At 35.5% G+C, this 27,501-nt stretch overlaps 1 protein-coding gene across 3 annotated transcripts in view; it reads left to right on the top strand.

Annotated features, from left to right (window-relative positions):
* KCNT2 (potassium sodium-activated channel subfamily T member 2) overlaps positions 1 to 27,501 on the top strand; it is a 141,993-nt gene that overhangs the window by 83,057 nt on the left and 31,435 nt on the right. For 2 of the 3 annotated variants that reach the window (XM_086753724.1, XM_086753723.1), the window contains exons 13-22: positions 2,660 to 2,723; positions 7,029 to 7,137; positions 15,390 to 15,498; positions 19,869 to 19,925; positions 21,064 to 21,213; positions 22,405 to 22,634; positions 23,181 to 23,397; positions 24,689 to 24,794; positions 25,059 to 25,231; positions 26,882 to 26,953. In XM_086753724.1, the coding sequence (XP_086609850.1) occupies positions 2,660 to 2,723; positions 7,029 to 7,137; positions 15,390 to 15,498; positions 19,869 to 19,925; positions 21,064 to 21,213; positions 22,405 to 22,634; positions 23,181 to 23,397; positions 24,689 to 24,794; positions 25,059 to 25,231; positions 26,882 to 26,953 (1,287 nt within the window). The remainder of the gene's footprint in view (positions 1 to 2,659; positions 2,724 to 7,028; positions 7,138 to 15,389; positions 15,499 to 19,868; positions 19,926 to 21,063; positions 21,214 to 22,404; positions 22,635 to 23,180; positions 23,398 to 24,688; positions 24,795 to 25,058; positions 25,232 to 26,881; positions 26,954 to 27,501) is intronic. The other variant, XM_086753725.1, reaches the window with a different exon arrangement.

The following is a 27,501-nucleotide window of genomic DNA, read 5'->3' as shown; positions in this document are numbered from 1 at the left end:
ATACTTCTATTGTTCATCAGCATGACTGGAAACTTTATAGCTACTTCAGCATTTGAAACAACAGGTTCTCCATGCAGACTAGCAGTAGAAAGTGAGTAACATTGCCATGCTTGATTTTTTTTTCCCCTGTGTTCTGTCAGAACCACAAATATTTTTTCTCTCCTTCCACTTTCTTTAGTGAAGCATCACAAATTTTAGTTCTCTTCACATTCACTCTTTACCTTACAGTTTTTCTTTTCACAAATTTTTCTTTAATATGTGTAATTGACAAAGCTTTTCAATTGTTAGGACATGAATAACACTTCTCTCATAAGGATACTCTGGCTTCTAATATATGTTTTTAACACAGATGCTACTAGTATTTCTGTTACATTCATAGATGTTAATCCCAGGTTAATATAGAATGATATCATCATCATCTGTAGCTGAAGTGATTCAAGAAGTTACAAAAAACATTGTGGAAGAAGGTGAATATTTTCATATGAGATTTCATCTCCTTATGAAATCATGTATTTATACTGTCAATCCCAGTTACCATCAGCTGTCATCAGTCTCATCTAATTTGACTGAGTTCTCCTTTCTGCAACTTTGTTAAAGACCTTATCTGTCCAATTCTGCTCCCATGCTTACCTGAAACTACTTACACAACTCCCATTATTTCTTCCTAATCAGTGCTCAGAAGTGGCCTCACTTCTCCACATCAGCTGCATTTGACATTACTATTTTGGATATATTGATTTGCCATTTTTACAATGATTAATATTTTGAGGCTGCTCCATTTTTCCTACTGCTAGGTGCTTATGGGGAATCTACAATGACCTGACTTTATCCTTGTCATTTCTTTACACTTTCTCTGAATGACCTCACACAAAACGCACAAATTTAATCACTATTTCTATAGTAGAAAACTAAAAGATTGGCCAAGCTATATGACATCTCGTTATGGATATCTATTCATCAACTTTAGTTGCAGGCAGTTGTAAATAGATCTTAATTTTTGCTACTAAAACAAAACCAGTATCTTACTATGGATCATAAGCTTAGAATCATATTGTAGAGCATCCTATGTAGACTGAGCCTGCATCTTGCAAATGTTTTCTCACACAAGCTCTCATTTTTGCCCCACTTAAAACTATATTTATGTTCTTGACATATATAATCTCAACTCCCTGAACCTTTGTTTCAGAACACTCTGAAAATATTCGTGTAGTCCATCACTTTGCCTCATTGCAGTTCTTCCCTGGCTTACCCTTCTTTATTGCATCAAGGAGTGATGACTTATTCTCACTTAGCCTGCAACTCCCAGTTCTGACTGAGGTAACCTTCTGACAAATCTATAATACTATTCTCTTTCACACATACAACAGATTAACATACAAGTCCCATTGTGATTTCACCCACGCTGTCCCTTCAATCTAGGATGAATTTCTCAGAAACATCTGTAAAGTAATCCAAGCATTCTCCATCACATCCTCCCTTCAGTCAGGTCTCTGCTTTCTTATCCAGTGAGATCACTTTCTACCGTTATAGTTTTTATATTTGAGTATTGTCACACTTTTTCCTGTTTCCCATTTTTGCATATACCTCTGTTGTCCTTTGTCATGTCACTTAGAGCTTATATGGCACAGACTGTCTTTTTGTTCTATGTATGTACAGTACCTGAAAGGATGACTTCTTAGTCTAAGCTTAGGGTCCCAATAGCCTAAACTATCACTAACAACCACTAATTAAATTTTCTAGCAGCAGAAACAACAAAGATTTAGGAATCTTAGGTCCCATTCCAGACTCCAGAATGGAGTTGATGCAATGAGCAGTGAATTGCCTGTTCATTTTCCCCAGCTTCTGTCTCATTTTTCCCCTTCCCAGTAAACCCATTCTGATCATCCTGTTTCTCTTTGCCCAGAAAGTCCTGTCTTCCCAAGGAGGTCCACCAAGTCCCAATTTCTTTACTTCCGTGTACTAGAAAGTAAAGTAGGCTTCACTGGAGAAGGATATCAAGAACTGAGGCAAGACCAGAAAAGCAAACTTTGATGAAACTTTCAGACAGACAGGTTTTTTTCTGCACTTCCACCACCACTCTTTAGTACATGACAACTTGTACCCACTAAAGAACAATTAGGTATTAAAAGTTCTCAGAGAGACCCTGAACTGAAAAGAGTTAATTCATTTTATGCATACATACACAGAAATGTTTATTAATCCTTAACGCATTATTCTACATCTACCCATCTTTCTGCTATCACTAGGGAAGACAAGTCTATATTAAGTTACCTGCCCCCTCTCATTCATTCTTATCAATAATAACTTGTATGTATCATACCCTTATGCACTATGCAGACTAGTGCTATTTATTCACCTTTTATACCCACGCCAGATAAATGTTTGTTTTGCAAATTAAATGTGTTTGAGACCACCTTGCTTTTATTACTTTGGCACAGCTTCTACTGGCACCAGAGAAAGTTTCCCAGACCCTAGTCAAGAAGTACTGACACACCATGCACAGGATGACTGCTGCTGACATTCACGTAATGCATGAGAACAGATAGACTAAAGTTTCTTTATATTCTGTTTCTATAAGCATACAAGACTATAAAGTGTAAAACACAAGTCCACGTAAGTATTTTGTTGGTATGTAACAGGCTTGTCTCCCCTCTTGTAGAATGGATGATGCTGAAGCTTGTTTTATTCTAAGTAGCCGCTGCGAGGTGGACCGGACAGCAGCTGTAAGTTTGTAAGAAATAACTAAGAATGAATGTGCATGCTGTTTATACTGTCGCTGCCCTTATTTCCTCTCAGGGATAGAGACTTCTCTGAGCAGAAGATAAAAATTAGCTGATTTAACACAGAGATTTTTCATGTGGAATGAACTTCTTATCTCATCTAAGATAATGGAAAGGTTTCTATTGGATTCTGTAAGGCTCAGATTTCACAAATTTATAAACTTAATCTAATGGCTCGTTTCACATAACATATCTACTTCTGCTTTTTTAGAAAATAAATTACATGACTTGCCTACCAAAGAAGTTAGGATTTTACAGGACATTTTAGTTATACATTGAACTTTTTTTTAAAAAAAGTAAGAATTTATACATTCTTACAGGACTTAATTATTTTTTTTTTCAAGTACTGTCAGAATACAGTACTTTCAAAAAACAATCTTCATGCTGAAAATAAATTTTTATGAGTTCTCTCCTTTTTACTGGAACAATGGCAGAATACCATATAAGCACTATCGTGATACTTTATAGATATATTGATAATTGATCATTAATCACTCCAAAGGATAGTACTCTGTAAAAAAAATAATATTCAGATTACTTGGAATAATATCAGTGTTGCTCCAGATATCCAATTCAAAGGGTTATATTTATTAAGTCAAAAGAGCAATAGATATCAACTGACTGGTATTTAATTCAGAACTATTGAACTATTGAAAGTTTACTACTAACAAAGTAAAGACTGAATTCAATTCGTGACTAATGTCAGATAACCAGTATATCTGAGAATATTGGACCATTGTTCATATTTGCCAATTTGAAATGTGAAAAATGGCAAGATTCTTTATGTAAGTTACTATGGTTTTGCCTATGCTACTAGTTATTTGCAGTCAGCCAAGTGACTGTCCACAAACGAAGACTGCTAATACAAGTCTCCACTCAGCATATCTGTGATAAAGAAATAAAACTATTTTAATATGAACTGGAACTCTTCAAACTAATGAAATTACTCACTGATCACAAATATCCAGGAAAAAAGTCTGCTGAGGAAAGATTTACGTATACAACTTAAAATTTCTCACCATGAGCTGCATGCTAAATTATTGCATGCCTGCCTCTATTCAGTTCGATCTTGAACTCTAAAGGAAGATCAGAACACGTCTGAATATTCACAAAGTTGTATTAAGATGCTTACAAATTACCTAACAAGATCAAACTAGCATTTATAATTCAGTAATTATGTTTTAAGCTATCTCAATTAAAAAATACTGTTTTGCTGCTATATTATAAGAAATGGCAATTATTTTTCTAAATGTTAAAAATGGATAGAGTAAAACATGGGGAACAAGGGCTTTGCATTATGTATGTAGTATTTCTTAATATATTCCCTATCACTTGCTACAATTCCTTCATCTGCCTTCCAAACTTAGTTGTTTCCATATCTACACATATGGCTTATCAGAAAAGGAAGGAAAAAAAAAAAAGCAACATAAGCCACAGCTAGCAAGAAGAAAGGATTGTTTCCTCACTAGACAAATGAGCCCCCAGAAGCAAGTTTTATCAAAAATAACTTAATTTTTTTTTGTGGACTATCTGCGTGCCGTAAAAAAAAAAAAAAATATTGTATTCAAAGCTAAAAACCTTGTTCTGGACCCATTACTTGCAGAAAGCCAGTGAACTCCCTGAGAAAGAAAACAGTGCTCTGACTATAATATTCAAACTTACTGAACTACAAGCTTTGAATTTGATTAATCACCAATAGATTCCTGAAAACACACTGGCGAAAGCCACTGAATAGGCAGCAAGTAATCCTGGAGTAATCAAATAAGGCAAGCACTCAGAATGGACTGTTTGTATGTGACAGGTGGTACTAGGGGATTTAAGCATAAGAACAGGCAAAATAAAACTTAAAAATACCTGGCAAAATATCAGTAACTTCTGTGGGACTGAAAAACATCAAAAAGCCAAACTGCCTTGCCTGAAATAGTCATGAAGTCCAGAATAAATCAGCTACAAGATTTAATTTCACAAAATACACTTGACAGTTATGAAGTGGTTAGGCATGAGAAATCCCATACAAGCAGAGATCTGATGTACATTGCCCTTGGCAGGCTTATGCAGTTTTAAGGACAGCTGTATCAGCGCAGGATTCACTCAGGAGCAAGCTCTTCATCTCTGCAGATCACCTCTTCAGAATTTACACAAAGAAAGGACAATTTTCAACTCTGCTGAATTCTCTGACAGCGCAGGCAGCGGACTCTACGTGGAGCTCATGGAGCTTCCATCCATCCTGGCCAGCGCTGTATAGTTCTGGTTTCAGAGTTGTGGCCAGCTACAATGCTCTCCAGGAAGCCCATCTGCCCCAGGAATTACCAAAATGGTACCTGGCACCTTGCAGCTTCCAGTACAGACTATGATCAAATCTCATTGTATCTGGAGCATACAAACAGGCAAATTTCACCAAAGACACAATCTAGTTACCTTCCTCTGGGACATGAGGTCTGCCGTGTTGGGTGACTGGCTGGCTAGTCACAATGGCACAGCATCTCAGCTGTAGTAGTGATGTTGTGAGGTTCAATGTCAATTGAAGGTGTTTTTTTTTAAAAAAAAAAAAAAAAAAGTCACCTCTCTCTCTGTTTTTGTTGTTGTTGCTCAGATTTCCTTCTCAGAAAGAATGTAGCTATTCATACTGCCAGTAGAAAATTGGACCATTTTTATTTTATTTTAGTGCCCTCAAGAGCTCTGAAATGAAGTGGATGTAATTTCCTACACTGTTCCAAGCTCTAGTAAAACTTCTGTTAATGTAGTACAGAAGGTTAGAGTTTGTCCCTGGGCTGAAGGAAGTTCAATTGTCATCCCAGTATGAATCTTTGTAACTACAACTGATTGTTCACCTTGCTGTGCTTGAGAAGCTGACAAACAGTTAGGAGTGCTTGGATCCTCTCCTGTGTCTGACAGCCATCAAAATCAAGTTTACAGATGCACTGAGGAGATTCCCAACCAGAACAGTTGCTGTTACTCACGTGATTTTTCTAAATCCATGAGGGTTGGTATCTCCTCAGCTAAAGTCCTCAGCAGGGCATCTGCTCATTTCCCATGGATACTACTGGCTGTTTATTGCTCGCTATTTCATTAGTTAATAAGTTTTAGTGCCAAAGTCTGTGTTGCTTCTGATCCACGGATCTCAACTATAGCTTAAAGAAAAGTACAGTAACAGGTGACATGCAGTTACTTCATAAAAATTGCCAGTTGCTTTCTTTTTCACTTGGAGGTGTAGGAACTTCAGCAGTCAGACCAAGAATTTGTCAGCTTTCCAGAGCCTCCTACCAGAAACTTTCACTTCTCTGGCAAGACAAAGCTCTGCCAAATTTTATTCTATCAGATGCTATTTTAATGTCTCAGACCAAGATGTAAGATGCTCATCTGCTGCAGCAAGCAGGACAGACATCTGGAGGATGCAACTCTTAAGACTTAAGTCTAGATGACAAGTTTTTTTGTTGGTTTTTTTTTTTTTTTTTGATTGGTGGGTATACAACAGTAGTCTGTGCCACATAATGAAGTTAGCCTGTGACTTCAGTGGACTGCCTATGTCAAATGGCTCCACAAAACTAAGGTGCCTGAAAACAACACATCTACTGGTTTAACCCAAGGAGGAGTGGGAAGAGAAGTCTCTTTTGAATTATCCTATAGATAACTCATTAACAGGGTATATAAATATATGAAAGACCACTTCTACTGCTGACAGCTTTGTTCTGATACTTTCTGAATATTCAAGAGATGGCTGAGTTCAAGCTTGCACCCTTTTTTTTTTGCCCCTTCTGTTAATCAAACTGCATGACGCTATTATACTGGTAATCTAAGTTACACTCCCTCAATATCATCACAGATGGATACATTGTATAGGAAGATAAAACTAATTTATCAAGTCATGTGTGGCAAGAAAAAATTAACAGAAATATTTTAAAATCTATATTAAATCAAGATCTTGCTTTGAGTTCTGATGATTTAAATTCCTGTTACGTCCACTTTAAAACTTACAGCTTTTGATACACAAACTTAAATCTCACCTCTAATCACCATCGGTATCAGTGATAATTTTGATCAGTGACTGCAAGTATACATTTATGTATTTAAATATATGTAATATGTAATATTACTTACATAATATGTACATAAACATCCACACCAGTTAGTGTTATATAGTCTTTAAATGAGTTTTCTTCAATGGAATCAGTCTGATAAGAGGTTTTTTTTCTAATGTAAAATGGTTATTTGTATTTCATTGTCATCACCTCATACTCTTTATTCTAGGATCATCAAACCATTTTAAGAGCATGGGCAGTGAAAGACTTTGCTCCAAATTGTCCTTTATATGTCCAAATACTGAAACCTGAGAATAAATTCCACATCAAGTTTGCAGGTAAGTGTAAGATTTCAGCCATTTGAAACACTTGTTAGAACTTGGCAGTTTGTTTCATAAACACATAAGCAAAGTGAGATTCCCTAGGCATATTTTCTGTTCAGAAGCAGATTAAAAGTGCAATATTGTAAAATAACATAGGCTGTGTTTATCCTATCAATACTAAAAAGTCATGTTTTACATTAGTCTTATTTATAAACACTTTTAAGGATTATTACTCATGTTACATAATATACAGAGTAGAGTTATTTCATATATAACACATTGTTAGTCCTTAATTATGGATCCAAGTAGGTTTCCATCTTGCCATATCCATGTCTTCAAATAATTTCTGTCTACTACAACATACTGTTACTAAGGGGTATATGAGAAGATCTGCTCAGAAAAGGCCAAATTTTATCCAACAAACAACTGGGGAAAAAATCTTCCAATTGGATTGTTCTCTTCTAAGTGGAATTAAAAATATTATTTTAATTACTTTCAAATATTTTGGAAAGAGACATATAATTTAATTCTATATCCAGTAAAACATGTGTCTTAGAGACTAAGACATAACATACAAAATGATGTTAAGAAATCCAAACAAATCCTCTCATATAAGAAGAGATTACCAGCTTTAATTTGACAAATTGTTTCTCTGCACTATATAGGTAGGTCTCTCCCTCTCTGTCTACATATAAACACACATATATATGTACATACAGACATATATATGCTCATGTGCAAAACCACACAAATACTTTTATAATGAACTCATTTTGCCTATCTTTGGAAAAATATGAAGTAGGAGAAAAGCTTTGTTTTTCAACTGTCATTTTGAAAATTCAGTTTTCTTGAACAATATTCTGAGGAGGGAAAGATGGCTGATTCATGCAAAATTCAAAAACACTCTACGGAAAAATATTAGTCTCCTCCATCATTCCAGAATGTGATGAAAAAGTAAATTCCAGTGCAGAACAATTCCAGAGCAACAGTTAAAGCTGTAATTTTAAAAGCTACTGAATTTAGCACTGAGTTGGAAAGAAGGGAAAAAAGCATCAATAGCAGTTCTGAAGTTATAAAAATGTAATCTCAAACTATGAGATGGCACAGCAGGGAATAAGGTTCATGCTGTGACAAGAATGATAGTGCTTTTCCATCTCCCCCTTAAAACCACACAGCACAAACATAATCTCTTCTTCCTAGCCATGGCCACTTTTCTTTATCAGTAACTGTGTTAATTTGTTTTTCCTAATTGCATTTTTAAGAAAGTTTCATTATTCCTAATGGCTTGTCTCTGTAGGAGCTTATATAAACTATACTTGCAAAACAGAGGTAATTTTTCATATCTGTTTTAAGTCTCGATTGAGACTTGGTTGTTTTTTTAGGGAAAAAAAAAAAAGGCAAATAACAACAACAAACCAAACTCTCCTTTTGTAATATTTCCTTCAACTGAGCTTAACCAGTCTGGTATCTCACTGCCTTCATTTATGTTCTGTAATTCTTCAGGGGCTTCAGGAGACCTTATATATTCTGTGTCTCATTAGCCCCCTCTAATACTAATTATAGTAGTACTGTATTGTAAGTCTATATATTTATATAGCACCTTACATCCCAAAAGTGTTTCACATGGATCACAGGGATTGCTGCATCCATTTTCACATGCTCTTTTTGCATGACAGTAAAAGCAGAGAATTACAAGACTTCCTTCAAGATTAATTTAGTCTCACTCATATAAAGCACAGGAAATTTTTAATGCAGTTTTAAATTTGGCAAGGTTACAAAGATGATATAAACGTCACCACCAGATGCTTACCTACAGCAAATGGTTAGGCCACTGATGGATTAGTGAGAACAACATTTATTTGCATACATTTTCCTAACAAGACTCTATTTTGGTTATTAATCTCATCCAGCTCTTCTTCATTCTGAAATACGTACCCAGTGGGAGTTGCAGATTATAGCCCTGTCCAGAGTGCTTATGAATAAAATTTGTCACAACCATAAGGAACATTTTTCTAAGTGGTTTTCCTATTATTAGTCAGGACTGCTTTATTACTGCCTTAACGCAAAAGCTTCTTTTAAATTTGATATTCCTTTAAAAAATGACTCCTTTCTTCTGGAGGTTTCCCAAAACAATACTGTGAATTTTTATGAACCTGAAATACTCAGTAACAGGATTTCATTTTCTTTTTTTTTTTTTTTTTTTTCCTTTACACACAGGTTTAGATACTACAGTTGTCAAAAATAAAGTTTCTGAATTCTGAAATAGAACCAAAGAGTTCTGGAAAGCCCTCCTAACAAAAGTTTAACTATTAACTACATCAACAAGTTATAAAATGCTAGAAGCCCAGTTTCTCAGCAGCTTATACTAGGTTGACCAGTTGTCCTAGATTGCATGAGACAGTCCTGAAATTTAAATCCTGATTGCATTTTCCCATAGAAGAGCATCCTGGAGATTTTCTGCCTTGGGCTTCAGAAACAGTATATGGGACAAGGAATTGTTATAATTTATTCCTATCTGGTAGACAAGACTCTACATTCTTCCCCTCTTTAGTGACGGTACGAAAACTTACTCTTGTCATCACACCCAGAGAATGGAGACACTTTGCACAGGGTAATATGATCTGTTAGAAAGGCAGGTTTCCTCTCTTTTCATCTGATGCCTGACACACCCTTGTGTCCTGTGTCTTTTCTGTTATTTTTTTACAATAGAGCATAACTACTTTATTTAAAATGGAAACTTAGGGGTGTATTAATATAGCGGAAATATTTCTCTGTACTTGAATATGATTCTTCAGTGGAATTGGAAAAGCACAAGGCATGAGTGTTTGTCTCAGTAAACTCCTTTAGAAGTTCAAAGTGTGAAAATTACAAATATACAGTCATTCTAACATGAAACTTGTCAGATGCGCAAGGAAACACTGTATCACAATTGTTAAGTTTGTATATTGGAAATTACTAAGGAGTAATCAAAGCATTTCAGCTTAAGTTGAATATACAAATGCCTTGGCATGCCCAGTTTTTATTTCAGTAATACTGCATTTCCCTTCAAGGTCACTTACATACCGTTTTCTTAATCTTCCTCCTTTTCCTTCAAACATGTGGGGCTACAAAAGGCCATGTACCCTTAATGCATGCATCAGGCCTTGCATTTCAGCACAAACATGAAATAAAGTGAAGACTATCCACAGCAGAACAATATATGTTTGCAATTCAGAGGCTGGAGTAAATTATATATTTTCCGAGTTGAACTTGTAACTTTCATTTATTTGCTAGAAAATAAATTAATCACCTTTACCTTGAATATTCAGAAATTAGGTGTAGTCACAATTCCAGGAACAGGGGATACATTCTCAATTTATTCAAAATGCACCAGTGAATTAGCACAGATTAGTGAGGTCTGACATTAAACCTTCACTAGTTTATTTGAAATAAACATAGTCCAGCTTCACTGAAACGGATATTGAATGCAGGTGATGATTAATCTATCCACTTAGAGATAAAAACCATCTAGAGATAATGGATGGGCATTTTTGTGCATCTGTTTTGGTAGCGATCATGTTAACTTATCAAAATGACAAAAGTAAGGTTTCTCAGAATAATTGTGTCAAGGCTAGGACATTCTTACCACATGGCTGATGCTGCAGGCATAAATCAGTATTTTGAGTATGTTTTATCTTTAAGAACATTACAGAAGTCATAACTTACCACACTGCATTACTACATTTATTTGAGGCAGACTTGGCAACAAATTTTCTGTCAAAATATATTTTCAACAGAAACTACAGCTTCTGTAAATTCTAAATGGAATATTTATTTAGTATCAATCAAAATATTTCTGTTTGGTAAACTGATTTGACATGTTTAGTAATCAGTGCAAGATAAATTGCAGTTTCCTCTGCTGCGTCACTGCCACAGTGAATTTGCTGATTCTGGTACCCACTGACACACGACCTGACTGATGTCCCAGACCTGAGGAGTGGGAGGGCTGTTACCCTCCCTACTCACTTTAGAAGAGAGGGCATCAGATTCATCAGATTAAGTTCTGTATAACCCTCACCACAGCTCCACAATAAGAGTTGTGAATGTAAACCACAGTAACTTTCTAGTCAAGCTACAATCTCTCAAACAACTGGAGAAATGACCAAGTTATTTCTTACCTGATCTGTGTCTAATACAAGGAGAAATTCATAGTACTGGTCTTCATGTTTTAAATCGTTACAATATTTCCAATAATGGTAATTAGATCACTGAAGAATCCTTCACCTGGTGTTCTCAAAGTACCTCTGAGAATTCAAAAGCTTCAAAATGCTTCTGAAGTAAGTAGGGTATTATTTTCATATATCCATTTTACAGATGCATAAAAAGTCATGATGGGCATAAATAGCTCACACAGGCTCACAGTCTACAATAGGAACGGAAATAGTCCTGAGTCCCAGCTCTGTGGCTCCTGATGTCAAACAGATGACAACACAATGTGAATCCCTTACACACAGGAGACTAAGATGACTATTGTAGAACAGCAATCTCTGTTTGCTGCGTGTGACATTCTCTGTTAACATGATAGTTTACATAAAATCCATCCAAAAAGTTCACCATATAAATTGAGAGAGTGTAGAACATATGGAGGATTTAAGTCTGAGATACACTTTTCATTTGCTTTGTGCCATCCTTGATCTATTTGTTTTCATTAATATCTATTTAACTCAGCATGTACAATTTGGTTCATGTACAAGATCTGAAATAACAGATGATGAAATAATTTTCCTGTGTATTTTTTCTTGCTCCTATTCTCAAAAGTATTAGCTATAATATAATATCATTCTAAGTAAAAAAAAAACAAGGGGAGGTTATTTGGCAAAATTCTACACAAATTCAAACATATGGAGAATTCTCATTCCTTCAGAATCAGGAAGTCACTATTCACTTTCATAAATCTTTGCCATCTGACTAATGGTAGCGGAATGCAGATATTCCATCCAAGCAGTAGACTATACCTTACTCTCTCAAAACCTCTAGTTTAAAATTCAAATAGATTTATTAATAGCACATAGTCAACTAAAGGAACACATTTCTGTCTGAAGTATTTCTGTAGGAAATATATTTAGGGGAGGAAAAATCTCATTTTGTTCTTTGTTTGACAGTGTCTTTAAATAACTGAATTCATTCCTTCCCTATGATAGTTAAGTAGGCCTTGATCTTAAGAAAATCATAGAATCATAGAATGGTTAGGGTTGGAAGGGACCTTCAAAGGTCATCTAGTCCAACCCCCCTGCAAGGAGCAGGGACATCCCTGACTAGGTCAGGTTGCTCAGAGCCTCATCCAGCCTGGCCTTGAACGTTTCCCGGCATGGGGCCTCCACCACCTTTCTGGGCAACCTGTTCCAGTGTTCTATAACTCGCATCGTAAAAAATTTTTTCCTAATTTCTAATCTAAATCTACCCCCCTCTATTTTAAAACCATTACCCCTCGTCCTATCGCAACAGGCCTTACTAAACAGCCTTTCCCCATCTTTCTTGTAGGCCCCCTTGAGGTACTGGAAGACTGCTATCAGGTCTCCCCGGAGCCTCCTCTTCTGCAGGCTGAACAGCCCCAACTCTCTCAGCCTGTCCTCATAAGAGAGGTGCTCCAGCCCTTTTATCATCTTCGTGGCCCTCCTCTGGACCTTCTCCAACTGGTCCATGTCCTTCTTGTGTTGGGGGCTCCAGAACTGGACACAGTACTCCAGGTGGGGTCTCACCAGGGCAGAGTAGAGGGGGAGAATCACCTCCCTCGACCTGCTGGCCACGCTTCTCTTGATGCAGCCCAGGATGCGGTTGGCCTTCTGGGCCGCAAGGGCGCATTGCCTGCTCATGTTAAGCTTCTCATCCACCAGCACTCCCAAGTCCTTCTCCTCAGGGCTGCTCTCAATCCATTCCCCGCCCAGCCTGTATTTGTGCCTGGGATTGCCATGACCCAGGTGCAGGACCTTGCACTTGGCCTGGTTGAACTTCATGAGGTTGGCACGGGCCCACCTCTCCAGCCTGTCAAGGTCCCTCTGGATGGCATCCCTCCCTTCCAGCGTGTCGACGGCACCACACAACGTGGTGTCGTCGGCGAACTTGCTGAGGGTGCACTCTATCCCGCTGTCCATGTGGCCGACAAAGATGTTGAACAGGGCCGGGCCCAGCACGGACCCCTGAGGGACGCCACTCGTGACCGGTCTCCACATGGACATTGAGCCGTTGACCACCACTCTCTGAGTGCGGCCATCCAGCCTGCTCCTTATCCACCGAGTGGTCCATCCATCAAGCCCATGTCTCTCTAGTTCAGAGAGAAGGATGTCGTGCAGGACAGTGTCAAAAGCTTTGCACAAGTCCAGGTAGATGATGTCAGTTGCTCGTCCCTTGTCCACCGATGCCGTCACCCCGTCATAGAAGGCCACCAAATTGGTCAGGCACGATCTGCCCTTGGTGAAGCCATGTTGGCTGTCACCAACCACCTCCTTGCTCTCCATGTGCCTTAGCATGGTTTCCAGGAGAATCTGCTCCATGACCTTGCCAGGCACAGAGGTGAGGCTGACCGGCCTGTAGTTACCTGGGTCTTCCTTATTCCCCTTTTTTAAAAATTGGGGTTATGTTCCCTCTCTTCCAGTCATCGGGGACCTCACCAGACCGCCACGACTTCTCAAATACGATAGCCAGTGGCTTGGCAACTTCATCCGCCAGTTCCCTCAGGACCCGCGGATGGATCTCATCAGGACCCATGGACTTGTGCACCTTCAAAGAATTAATTTCTCCTTTCAGTAGTCAATGATCCTCTTACTGAAAAGCCTCTAAAAAATTTTTAAAAAAGGAATAGAGAAGGCACACAAATCATGCCCTCACTTTTGTTTTCAGTACGTGGCATGTTTTTGGCTGTACTATAAATTCTATCTAGAAAGTAGCTTAGTTAGGCAGGTAAAGTGGTTTTAAGGATTTCAATGATGCATTAGTGCAGCTAGAAGTAGAGGTGTGTAGACAGCTCGGATCTAGATGGGGAGATTATTTGCTTACTATAACTCAACAGTTTTCATATGGCTTATATTTTGATCATCAGCTGTACTACTTGTATTATTCTCTCTCACCAGAAGCAAATTATGCTCTCATTGAAAGTATTGTAGACTGAATCAAATACTAAATTCAGAAGAAAAAAATTACTTAGCATGCAATAAATGCCTTCATGACCTTAGAAAACCGGTATGACTAAGTTTCTACACTGACAAGAAGTTTAATTAAGTTGTAAGTACTGTGCTTATCCCTTCTTATATCTATTTAATACTGCCACAGGTATACGTGAATGACATTAAAGAGTAATTTCTATTTCCTTTTCATGCAGTCACCAGCAGTGGAGAGTATTTAACTGTGATCTGCTTAAAAGCATTAGCTGTCCAGGTTGAATAATAATTCATACAATACTGAAAGCATATGCAGAAGATCTGGCAGTTTTAATTATAAGCCAGTAGAGAGGACTAGATATAACGCCTCTGTTGCTTTATCTTCTCACTTCCCCTCCCCTAAATTCCATTAAAAGACAGAAAAAAAAATAGGTATGTCTATAATACTGTTCCATCACAGCAAGTACTAACGTGCACATATACTTTCTTGTAAGGACTCTCAAAATCAAAGCATGATTTTGTGATTACAAAAGCCAGACAAGGACTAGGGTAAAAAGAATGCAAAGTTGTAAAAACACAGAAAAGGAAAATCAACCACCCCCTTTGCCTAGATTGCAAGGAGGCAGCAGCTGTTCGCAGTTCCTGGGGGAGATATTACTCAAATCTACGTCACGCACCGAAGTGCAGTGCAAAATCCCGAGCCACTGCTGAATAACCAGTCTGCAAGGCAGGACAGCCCAACTGATCAGCACTCCTGCCCTGCAGTATCCTGGGTATGCTGTTTCCTGAACACAAAAGTGTATCTTTGTACAAATACAAACAATGCAGCAAGGGAGTGGAAGTGGGATTCACAGAGCCACTGCATCCTCTCCATGTGTAGCTGCAGGACAGAAAGTGTGACCTGGATGCAAAATTAACTCTGTTCATGCAATCTAAGACATAGCACAGATGAGGCAAATCATGCACAGATGAGGCAATCATTCACAGCTGCTCTCCAGGTTTAAGTGGAACACAAAGATCTGGTGGCAAATTTTGATAGTCCCCATCTTCACCATTTTCCTAGATAAGGAAAGGAAGTGATAATTCCGTTTATTTTTGTAAAACAATTTTTATCTTTTTTTTTTTTCTCTACAGATCACGTTGTGTGTGAAGAGGAATTTAAATATGCTATGCTAGCTCTAAATTGTATATGCCCAGCTACCTCTACATTAATCACACTGCTGGTTCATACATCTAGGGGACAGTAAGTAATCTACCATAAAAAAAAAACCAAAACAAAATAAAAAAAACACAAACAAAAAAAACCAAACAACCAACACAAACTCTTGAAAAAGTTATAGCTGACATTCTTTGGAAAATGGCTTACCCTGAACTCCCAGACAACTACAGTTTTTAAAAAGAAATTGGAACTTTCTACACCATAAAAGCATCAAGATATTTTACTCAAGATATTATAATTTCAAAAGGAAACAACCCCTCCAATATTTAACAATTTGTTGCATGCTGTTGTGCTACTTCCACAACAGAAGATGTGAAAACTTTGTATTTCCAATTTAGTACATTGAATTGTGGACCTATCCCACAGTTTTACTTAAGAACACTAACAAGATCCAAGAATACCTATTTTAATATGTTAATTTTCAAGTCTGTTTTTGTACACATATAAAAATTCTTATTTACTGAGCTCAGAAATGTTTTTCAGATAACATAAAATATTATTTGCTATTCAGTGCTTGTACGTTAAGAAGCAAGCAAACACACATGTGAAGAGATGGTTTTTAACATAATAACCACACTGCTGGAAGGAGTACAGAATTACAGTGTCTCTACAGACTGAGTAGTCACAGTAGAACCTCTCTATATTTACCAAAATAATTTCACATCTAGTATATTTCTTCTGCTATATTCTTGGAATAATAAGATATTCTTATTAAAATGTGGACAGAGAGAGGCATTGAAGAGTAAATCTCCAAATATATTTATAAAAATAGAATATGTGCATATAGCCTGCACAAGAATACATTTGAGAGTCTAGTAAAAATGCATACTTTTTCAAGTAACCATGAACTCCAGAATATCTTGATATTTACAAGCAGAGTTATTTAACCTTCTACATGGCATTTCTAGTATTCCCCTGTGCCCAGTATGGGGAAAACTGAAATTATTGCTGGAACTTTTACAACCAAGAACAACCAATGTCAAGATTTTAATGGCAGTGTCTGTACTAGAATCTGTTAATAAAACGACAAAAAAATTCTTTTTCTGTGCCTCCTGAGAATCATGTTGCAATACATTCTTCATCCGTCTACCTCTCATTATCTGACATGCACAGAGTACAGACCATTTTTTTAGCTATTTCATATTACATGTACATGAAAGAAGTGTAGTATTCTTAACAGCTAGCAGAGAATTTTCCATCAGCACAAAACCAGAGATATGAAAGGGACTCTTTTCTGCCATACTTAAGAACTTCAGCATTTCATTTTTAACACAGGCATTTTGATAATTTATACAGATTCCCAACTATGATGCAAAGTAACTACAGTAGAATGCAAAAGCGCTTATCATTTATTTTGCAATCAGAATTAATTTCTGTGATCAAGGTTGTTAAAGTAACTGATTACTAGTCTGGTCGTTGTACGCTCGGAGCAAAACCAGTTTTTTTGCACAAATAATTGTCAGCGTTACTTTGAATCTTTCTTACAGAAACATACAAGCTTGCTGTAGAAATACAGAAAGACTGGAAAAGTGAAAGCATCTAGTTGTCATTCTTATACTTTAGTCAGCACTCATCAGGGCATTTAATCTCAGATGGGCTCCAAAATACTGAAAAATTACAAACTTCGAACACTTCAGAGCATGTGTATTAACAGTGGACTAACTGGTTGAATAGATACGACTGTTCTTTAAAACCATACTGTATCTGTGAAAGTTTAAAACGGATACATTAGATGGAAAAAAACTTCAAAAATATTTCTAATTTGAATAGTCTTGACTTCACAGTGCTAAAAATAAGCAACTCAAAAAATCAAGTATTTCTCTCGCAAAATATCACTTTCTAAGCTTTCAGATTTAATATTTTTGCTACTTCCCTTCATGTGATTTTTGAAAAAAAAAAAAAAAAACAAAAAAACTTACATAATTCCTATATATAAAAAGGTACACAATTCCCAAACTGGTGGGATTTTTCTTCCACTTTATTCCTGACAACTTTTAAAAATCCCTTGGAAATGTTGGAATATATTCTCAAAAGCCTAATTTAACTGTGATTTTAATTTTTCATTAAGTTTTGCATAAGTGCACAAATCTGTTCAATGCATGATAAAAATCACCAAGTCAAGCATTCAAAATCTGGAAATGAGAACAAAGCTATCTTTTTGTTAGACTGCTCTGATCCTATTAAAAAACCCTACCGGGCTGTTGAAAACACTAAGTAATTATATACTTGAGCTTACTTTTTGCTTGTAACTGAGTGTTACATAGGCCACATTTAATCTGGAAGTTTTGTGTCCTTGAACATTTAGTTAAGAGAATCTTTAACAACTAGAGATTTAACCATTCATTTCTAACAAGCATGCACTTCTTGAATATAAAATTCTAAATTCAAAGGACAGTAATCACACACAATTGAAAAAATAATAGAAAATATTTAAATATGTGAAAATAATTTCTCTTTCCTGAATTACCACTTCAGTGTCCCAATTTTACCAATCTTATCCTTATTTTACTTTTTTATTAATAATTTTTATGTGTAATACCATAATTGATTTAAACACTTGCTAACTCAAATAAACTCATAGCTAACTACAGGTATAGATCTGCTCTTTAGAAGCACTATAGTTAGGAAATTTAGTTTCGAACTTCCTTAATGACTATACAACAATGTTTTAGATGAAAAATTCCTTTTTAACTTACATTCTTCATATGCATTTCCTGAGACTTGCACCAACTCTAGAGTGTTTGAACAGTGTTGGTAAAACAAATTATTTTGTATTTCATTGTCTTCAGCAGGAAATCTGTTTTCAAAATAGGTGTTGGTTTTGAGCTTCATCTACAGGTTGTTATTGTATTGCAGACATAAAACTGCTTTGGATTTGACTAAATTTTAAATCAGAATAGTTGTTTTAGTTTTTCTAGATATTTTCTAATGTTGAATGATAAATTAACTACTAGTTGTTAAAACAAATTAAATTACCTTTATGCATATGAAAGATGAAATCAGGTGAACATTTACATTTGATTAAGTAAAAAGATTAAGTGAAAATATTTATTTAACTACAAGTAAATTAACTATACATGCATTTATATTCAAAGTAAATACTAAATTAGATCTAAATAATGGAATATTTCTTAAATAAACTTCCAGTTTTAACAGTGAACTGCTTTCCTTTACATTGGTTCCTGTTTCATTATCCTTTCATTATCCTGATTACTACCAGCACCTGCATTAAATTTATGTAGGAACTGAGTTTTAATTCCTTGTGAATATTGACTTCCTTGTATAAAAAGAACAGAGTTGGATTATGGGGAGACTGCAATGAATCAGCTGCTTCGAACATTACATAATCTTTTAAAAATCTATTCAAAGTCATTGGGAGGATTTTCTTAATAATTAGTTCAGATTTCCAGTCACAGGAGCCCCCTATCTGTTGATGCACAAGTTCAAATGTCTACCTATGCCTTTCCATTCCACAAGGAATGGGTCATCTTTTTCAACAGTATTTCAGGTGCGTGTAACTAACCAGAGAAGATTATCAAGGTACTGACCAGAACATTTCTTGCTTTTTGTCATTTCCCTCGTGAAAAGTCATTCAATAAGGGAAAGTATGACCACTTCCAAATTCTAGCTCCTTAACATTTGCTAATTTAGTGAAGTTATGATCTTAAACTAAGTGACTTACATTTTAATGAAATTAAACAGTTCATAGATAAAACATTGTCACAACTGTTTGTTGGACTCTTACAAATGAAGTGCTACCTGTTCTACAGAGACTTTCTTTCCTATATTTATTAAAAAATAGTGTGACACTTAATACAAGCTCATTTCTGATAGTCATGAAGATAAGAACACTGGGAAATTACTGGAAGTTAAAGGCAATATATAGCAGCAGAACACAGAAAAAAAATACTATTCTCTGTTATCCTAAATAGAATTAAATACAATAAACAGTAAACAAAAAGAAACATACGTACATAAATTAAAACCACCTTATCTTCTGATACTAAATATGTGAGGAGATTGGGGAAAATGTTCATTTTCTGAGCAACTTTGGCCAGATCAATTTGCTATTAAAATTAAGGGGAACTTTGCTGCTGTTTATATGAACTGGCTTTGGTCTGTAATGCTACATTTCAGATTAAACAAATTAGATGTAAATAATTCTGTTGTCTTCCCAGCTGTTAATGAAATTCAAAACTTCAGTCTGTAAGATACCAAAATTCTACCTTGAATCCTATTTATAATCTTATTATTGATCTTGAGTATTAATATTTATCTTTAAATATTATCTAATTGTCTAATCTAGTGACAGAACTGCATCGGAGTCTGTATTATGACACATAATATTGGAAGAAAATAGCCTTTCTGACTTGACCTTAATGTGATCTTTACAGAACAGCCCCATGGGAAGCTTTTAGACAACTCACTGGAACCAAGCAGACTTTTAACAGGTGAACATTTTATTTTAGGGGGAAGAGCGAAACATGGAAAAATTTTCTTCTGTGATTGCATTTCTAGTTCTGCTATTCTACGCCTCATGCACTGTTTGTTAATACTGTTGCAATAAAAATTGTTTATTTATTTGCACCTTGAAACAAAATGTTTCTGCACTGAGGGTGGAGAACAGTAAACTGAATTAAAACAGAAATTGTGTTGAGATACTGAAAATGTACAAATGAGCAAAGGAGCATATCCCAATACCTTGAGATCTTAGGTCCAAGTGGCAAAACACAAAGCATATTATTCAGTTTTATGTCCTATTTGCATATATACATGTGTATATGTGGATCCTTTATAACCAGTAAAATTCATGCAGCCAGAACCTTGTTTCCACATGAAACTTAATAAAGAAGTCCACAGAAGCCCCAAGTCTGCAAGTTTTGGTGTTAGATGACATTTGAAACATTTCCACTAACAGTCTATCTGGATAAAGAAGGTTAGCTGCATATAATAAAGGGTGATATGCTTAATATGGTTAAAGTAATAATTTATTTTCTTGCACTAGAGAAAAGAAGGTATACACTTGTCATAGTATACAAGGCATATTAACTAAAAATTTAAAATGTCCATAGGGTAAATGCTAGAGAAAACCAGTAAGGAAATGTAGGGAAAAAAAAAAAAAAAGTCTTTGTTAAAGTCGCTGAAGCCAAGTAAGTCTTTCCTACCTAAGTTATTTTTAACGATTCTTTAACCTGCTTCAAAGAGGAACCAGACAATTTGCCATGGAGCATCTGAAGAGACTGTCTTTACAAACAGAATGAGCACGCTGTTAGTTTCACCCATCATCTTTATATTGCAATGAATCTACTTATTATGGTGTGAATTAAAGTAATTCAGCCATATCTCTCCTGATATTAAAGTACATAATCTTACATGCCTATTAATTAGTAGAAAATGTTCTTTAATTCATTAAAATAATCTCTGTACTTACAGTATTACCAAGCTTTGATCTCAAATATTTCTTTCAGATTATCCTGTGGGACCTTTTAAATAGACATTTGTAGTTTCTAATGCCATGAAATACTGTTCTGATTAATAAGAATTTTACATTAAATTTTAAATTATTGTCTTTATCTGTACATGTTTCAGGGAGAGTCAGCAATCACCGGAACAATGGCAGAAAATGTATGGCAGATGCTCTGGTAATGAAGTGTATCATATTAATCTGGAAGAAAGTACTTTTTTTGCTGAATATGAGGGGAAAAGCTTCACGTATGCTTCTTTCCATGCACATAAAAAGTATGTTTATTTTCCTATCAACAATTAAAAGTTAAAAAAAATAATTATTTGTTTCGACTGCAGCACAACTCCTCTTTCCAAGGTGCAGTATTACACATTATTCTGTTTCTAGGTGTGAATATCTGGCTGCTAATATATTTCATGGATACTTTTCTGTAAGTTACAGCTGGTTAGCTAAAGCTCACATTAGTTCTGTATAGGCCAGCTCTGTCTGAGAGAACTGAATATAGAGGATATATAGGATAAGTCTGACAACCAGAGAAAAATTGTACCTGAGAGATTGTCGTAGTTCAGCCCCGATCAGGACCAGACTACGCAGTCTCTCTCCCTCCCCCCCTCTCATGTTATATGAGAGCACTCAATATAGAAGAGGGTAGGTACAAGGGTGCTAATGCATTTAAAAAAAAAAAAAAATTGTTAAGGAGTCACCTGGAAATCTGGCTTTTTTTTTTTGTGGCATGTTCATTTTATGCAAAATGTTTAATTCAAGTGTAATACATGCTACATTCTGGTGATTGTTTAGAATAAAATGCTATTTTTTCTGTTAGATGCTTACGTATCTTCTTTAGGTTCTAGATCATGCATCACTTATTCAGTGCTGCTCCAAGATGAATGTACAAACTGAACACAAATTATGTATATTCGCATATACTTAAACATGTATCAAACCCTGAACACTTGACTTTATACTCACACTTAAGTGAAAGAAAGACGTATTTCTTTTTTGTTTTAATTCCTTATTTTCTATCGTTAATCAAATAAATTTCTAGGAGTGAATTGCAAAAATGAATTCTGAAAATTGTTTCAATTAAATATGAATAGTGCAACAATTTAACATGATGAATACTTTTGCATATTATATATCAATTCTTCTACTAATATTTTCCTAGAAGGGACTATTCATCTGATAGAAAAAAAAAATAAACTGGAACTGCATTATAAGAATATTATGGGGATTAAGAAAAATGCTGGATTCAAATGCCTGGATATGCACGAGCTCTTAAAAACTGCTTGACCAGAAGTGGCCTATTTAGGAAATAACATTTTTCAAACATATTTGTCACCCAAAAATCTATAAATGTTTATATGCAAAATACATAGAAATATACTGAAGGTTCATTTTTGACAGTGTAATTTCTGGTATATACAGGACTATACAAAATGAACCATGCCTTTTCTTTTCTAATTAAGGTTTGGAGTCTGTCTGATCGGTGTTAGAAAGGAAGATAACAAAAACATTTTGCTGAATCCAGGTCCTCGGTATATCATGAGTTCTACAGATATATGCTTTTATATAAATATCACCAAAGAAGAGAATTCTGCTTTTAAAAAGCAAGAAAAACCAAGAAAAAAACATGAATCAAAATTGTCTTATGATGGAGCATCTAGGTTACCTGTACACAGTATAATAGCCAGCATGGGTAAGTGGTGGGGGGGGGGGAGGGGGAGGGTGGTGGTGTGGAAGCTCACAACATAAGAATTTGGTTATGTTTTTCTTTTATTTGACATTATGGAATTAAACAACTTAAGACTGTTGTATAAAAAAAAAATAATAAAATGTATGCAAAGTAAAACAACTTGGGTAATCACATGGGTAATTTCTTTGTCATTCATAACTGGCCATTTGTAATGACTTTTTTATGAGTTTCTTTAATTACAAAAACATGCCCTTGCTCAGTAAGAACCTACAGATTGATTATTCATATAAATATGGATTAATTACATAAGGCATGATTTTTAAAAGGTAGTTTAGAAGAAAATAATGGTCAGAAAAAGTGCTACTGAGCAGGAAAAGGCTTCCTCAGGTATAGTTTAAGTGTTTGTTATATTTTAATATAATAAACAAAATCAATATAGTATTCCTTTCAGTCTTTGGCCATATAGTCAGGTAATCTCCACTAAACATGGGAATCTCATTCAAACATTTTGACAACTACACTGAGAAAATGCTTTCAATGCTACTTCAGGGACAGTGGCCATTGATTTACAAGATACGGGATGCCGACTGTCCAGTGGACCTACGCTAGCTCTTCCTTCAGAGGGAGGTAAGGAGGGCAGACGGCCCAGTATAGCGCCTGTTTTGGAGACTGCAGACTCATCCTCACTTCAGACGTGTGACCTGCTAAGTGACCAGTCAGAAGATGAAACTACTCCGTCAGATGATGAAGTCTCTGCAGGCTTAGAGTACGTATTATTAAATGTAAAATAAACATAATTGGAAAAGCTAATATTATGTAAACCGCATGGATAATTTTTTGACATGCAGATCAATCCGTACAGTTGTAGCAAGCAAGACCCATAAAGGCCAATTATGGAATTACTCCCTTTTATGAAATGCAGATTCAAACAAATAATAACAAATGTGTGTTAGCAGAATGCCATTATGCCTATTTTGAAATAAAAAAACAGATTAACTCCTCCATTTGCTGGAGATTTTCTATATTCAGTTACAAAGATCTACTTGTGTATTGCAAGTTTTTAAATAGTATTTTTTTATGACAATTTGTCTTACATTCTTTAGTTACAAAGAGGACTCAACTAATTTGTAAACACATAAGTACTTCTGTCCTGAGAATGCAGTGATAAACGGATTGATAAACAGGCTTGTTGAACACTAGGGCTAGCTGTCTGACTTCAAAATGTAATAACGACAAAAAAAGCAGTAGGAGACAAAATTATTACATCTAATTTAAAATGCTTGTTAGCATATTACTGAAAGTAATGATGCATTACTCAGATAAAAAGCAAAAGATTCAATCCTGTAACTGCCATGCAGATTTTTAATGGGATTACTGACAAGGATGTTAAAACTGAAATACACAATTAAGCCAGAGGCTCACCTAAACCAGTTTTCTAACAGTGGCAAGCATGAGAAGCCCCAGGGAAGATTATAAAGCTCCAATGAAAAAAAAAATAATAGAACAAGCCATCTTAAATCTGCAAACTGAAGGATCAGGATTTAGAAGGTCTCATATTAAAAACTAAGGTCAATTAGAAATTTCATCTCATCAGCGAGAGAATTTGCCATTTAAAATTTATTCCAACCATATTGAAAGTATGTTATTAAAGGTAATGACCTCACTCATTCTTGATTAAGTGTTTGAAAGAAAACTGGAGAAGGAAGAGCAGAAGTTCCACAATTATTTTCTTTCCATTCTTTTTTTTTTTCTTTCCTTAGAAGGAAAAAAAACACTAGGATAGCACACTATAACATATCAGCTTATTTCTAAAGTTGCCCATAGAGAAAAGCACCAAGCAAAATTCCTTTAGTCTACAAGAGCATGATAGCTTTCCCTAAATTACATCAAATTGGTCAAAGTTACAAAAGATATTCCTTTGATTCTTATTAAACATAGTTCATTTAATGTACTTGACTCTGCTATTCTACAGGTATAAACATCCCATCAAATAGCTGTAGAGTCAACTGTGTTTCAGTAATTTGCTGTACTGAAAAATGTCTGTTCTGATCTCCTAGGTATGCCAAAGGCTATCCTCCTTACTCTCCATATATTGGAAGCTCTCCCACATTTTGTCATCTTCTGCATGAAAAAGTACCCTTCTGTTGTCTGAGACTAGATAAGGTAAAGGGAGTTTCTGTTGCTGGATAAAACAGCGTTCTTATTTGTCTCTTATATCTGACCAGAGTTAAATTCTGGTTTCTTATGAGGTTTGTTCAGCACTTACTAGGCTATACTGTTTTCTCATCCTTTTCATCACTTACATCTAATCAGGCCCATATCGGGTCATCTGATACAATTTTCTATTTCTAACAGAAAAGCCATTTAATGTCACAGCTAAATCTCTTTATTCTTATCCACTAAACTTGTTTCTTATTTTGATTTTAGGGATGCCAGCATAACTACTATGAAGACGCCAAAGCCTATGGATTCAAAAATAAATTGATTATAGTTGCAGCAGAAACTGCTGGAAATGGCTTATATAACTTCATTGTTCCACTCAGAGCTTACTACCGACCCAAGAAAGAACTAAATCCCATTGTATTACTCTTGGATAACCCGTAAGTAGGTTTTAAGGTTTTATTTTGGGGTTTTTTTTTTGTTTTTTTTTTTTTTTTTTGTATGTTTTAAACAGATCGTTGCTCTTCACATTGCCAACTTAAAATCCAAAACATTATGGCACATGTATCTTTGATAAAAGTTAGTGACAAAAATAATACCCTGTGTTCACAGTCATATACAAAATTAACTTTTTACTGACTGTAAATGCCATAGTGAATAGCTTATTCTTCATGGCCAGTGTTTCAGCTAAGTATTTCTTAAAAATACCCTGAATTAATGTGAATATTACTGCTAAAATTAAATAACTTCATAAACAGTGTAAAAAGCAAGCTGTGTAACAGTTTCACAGCTACATGACAGCACTTCAGACAACACTAACCTACTTAACATAAGGCACTGAGTGGCCTGGATTCCATGCTGAGGCTTCCCTTTACATATGAATGTTCTAGTTTAAGTGATTTATTATACAAAGGCTTCCTATGAAGTGCCCCACTTTTGCCTCACACAGCTCTTCAGTGAAGGTGTGTACACCTGTGTTTGCAAAACAGAAGCTTTTTAATGTACATATTATGGCATAAAGTGAATTACACAAATTGGTAAAAGCCTAAATTAGGCTAAAGGACTTCCAATTTGTGACTTTAAGATTAAAGATGTGAGCATACAGTGCCCTCTACTGCTTGTTCTCTTTTCTAGCATAGTGCCTGACTTTACGTACTTTAATGCTGTTGTGACATTTTTCAGCTAAAACCACCTTTTATTAGCGTGAAGTAAAAGCTATGGTTGTTAATTAAACTAATTCCCTCTAGTGTTGTATCTCTTTACACAGCATTTGAGGTTACTCCTCTGAAAGGCCAGCATTAATGGGACTATATAAGCTAGCCGAAAAGCCAGCATGATTTTCATACATGCACGAAGTGGAATTGAGGCTGCCCCTGAAATCGATGGGAATTTTGTGATTTACTTCATTGGACTTAGGAATTCAATCACCTTTGATTAACATATCTATGCCTTGTGTTATATTCCTATTTTCTCTGTTTATCAAGGCAATTTATTACAGTATGCTTATTCTCATATCTACGCATCACATGCGTTTTAAGATTTCCAATGTCTCTTGGTATATAAGAAGAAACACAGTAAAACCTATGATTAAAGAAGCAATGCAATATAATATGGTATCTTAGTTCTCACAGTCCATTTTAAAAGTAATGTTTCATCTAAGATTGCCTCATTGACTTGAATGGAGCTGTGGGCACCAAATGATGATTGGGTTTCCACTTCACATTTTAATTAAAAATTCTCACTGCTTATTTTAAGTACTGCTAAGTCATGCATTGGAATATAACTTGGTAGCATGTCTTTGCCTTCAGTTATTCATTCTTATATCTGGAATTGTACTGTGCCATAAATGTTCTGATTTAAGAGATTCATTTATTAATATAAAACTTGTTAATTCTGATCATTCTTTATGATCACAGCAAAATTGATTCACAGCTTTCTGCAAACCTATTTTCTGTTTAAAGTGATATTACACTGCCAAAGTTTTAAAAAGTTATTATTTTTGTAAAAGCTACCAGTTTATTGAAATATTTTAGAAGAGATGCTGCTGTTGTGATATTGTGTTTCATTTTGTAATCCCATCTGCTGCTTAGGCCAGATATGCATTTTCTGGATGCAATCTGTTGGTTTCCAATGGTTTACTACATGGTGGGCTCTATCGACAAGTAGGTGAAATAACTGTTAGAAAACTTAACATTGTAGTGCTCAGTGGTTTGTTGTTGTGTGTATTGACATTGCATGTTTAAGTGTATGTTGTATTTGAAGATGATATTTTTGCATGGATGGTTTGTGTCTGTGTGCTGTAATTTGGGATTTCATATTTCTGACTTACAAAGGATATAATTAGTAAAAGATGTGACAGGGAATAGAGGTTAATCTCTTCAAAAATTTAAGATTAACAGTTAGCCGCATTAGTGCGTTTCCGCAAATTGCCAGATTACAGCCTGAATCTACTGTCATTCTGTACTTAGTTATAATTTGTTTGGATTTACTGACTGGATAAAGATAGCTACGTAATGTAGACAGTCTTGAATGTGTCCAACAGTCTTCATTTACTGCTACTTAAAATATCACCTACTCCTACATTTCTGTCTTCATCTCTGTGAATACATATTTGCATATCTGGGCTTAGCAACATAGATCTAACGTAAAAATCAGGCAGAAAAAAAAGAGAAGGGCAAGGGCTCATTTTAGTGAACTCCTATGTAGACAG

The sequence above is a fragment of the Chlamydotis macqueenii genome, chromosome 8, assembly GCF_036417535.1.
Source record: "Chlamydotis macqueenii isolate bChlMac1 chromosome 8, bChlMac1.mat, whole genome shotgun sequence".
Lineage (NCBI taxonomy): Eukaryota > Metazoa > Chordata > Aves > Otidiformes > Otididae > Chlamydotis > Chlamydotis macqueenii.
The sequence above is the reverse complement of the archived record's forward strand: the minus strand, read 5'-3'. Positions and strand labels throughout refer to the sequence as shown.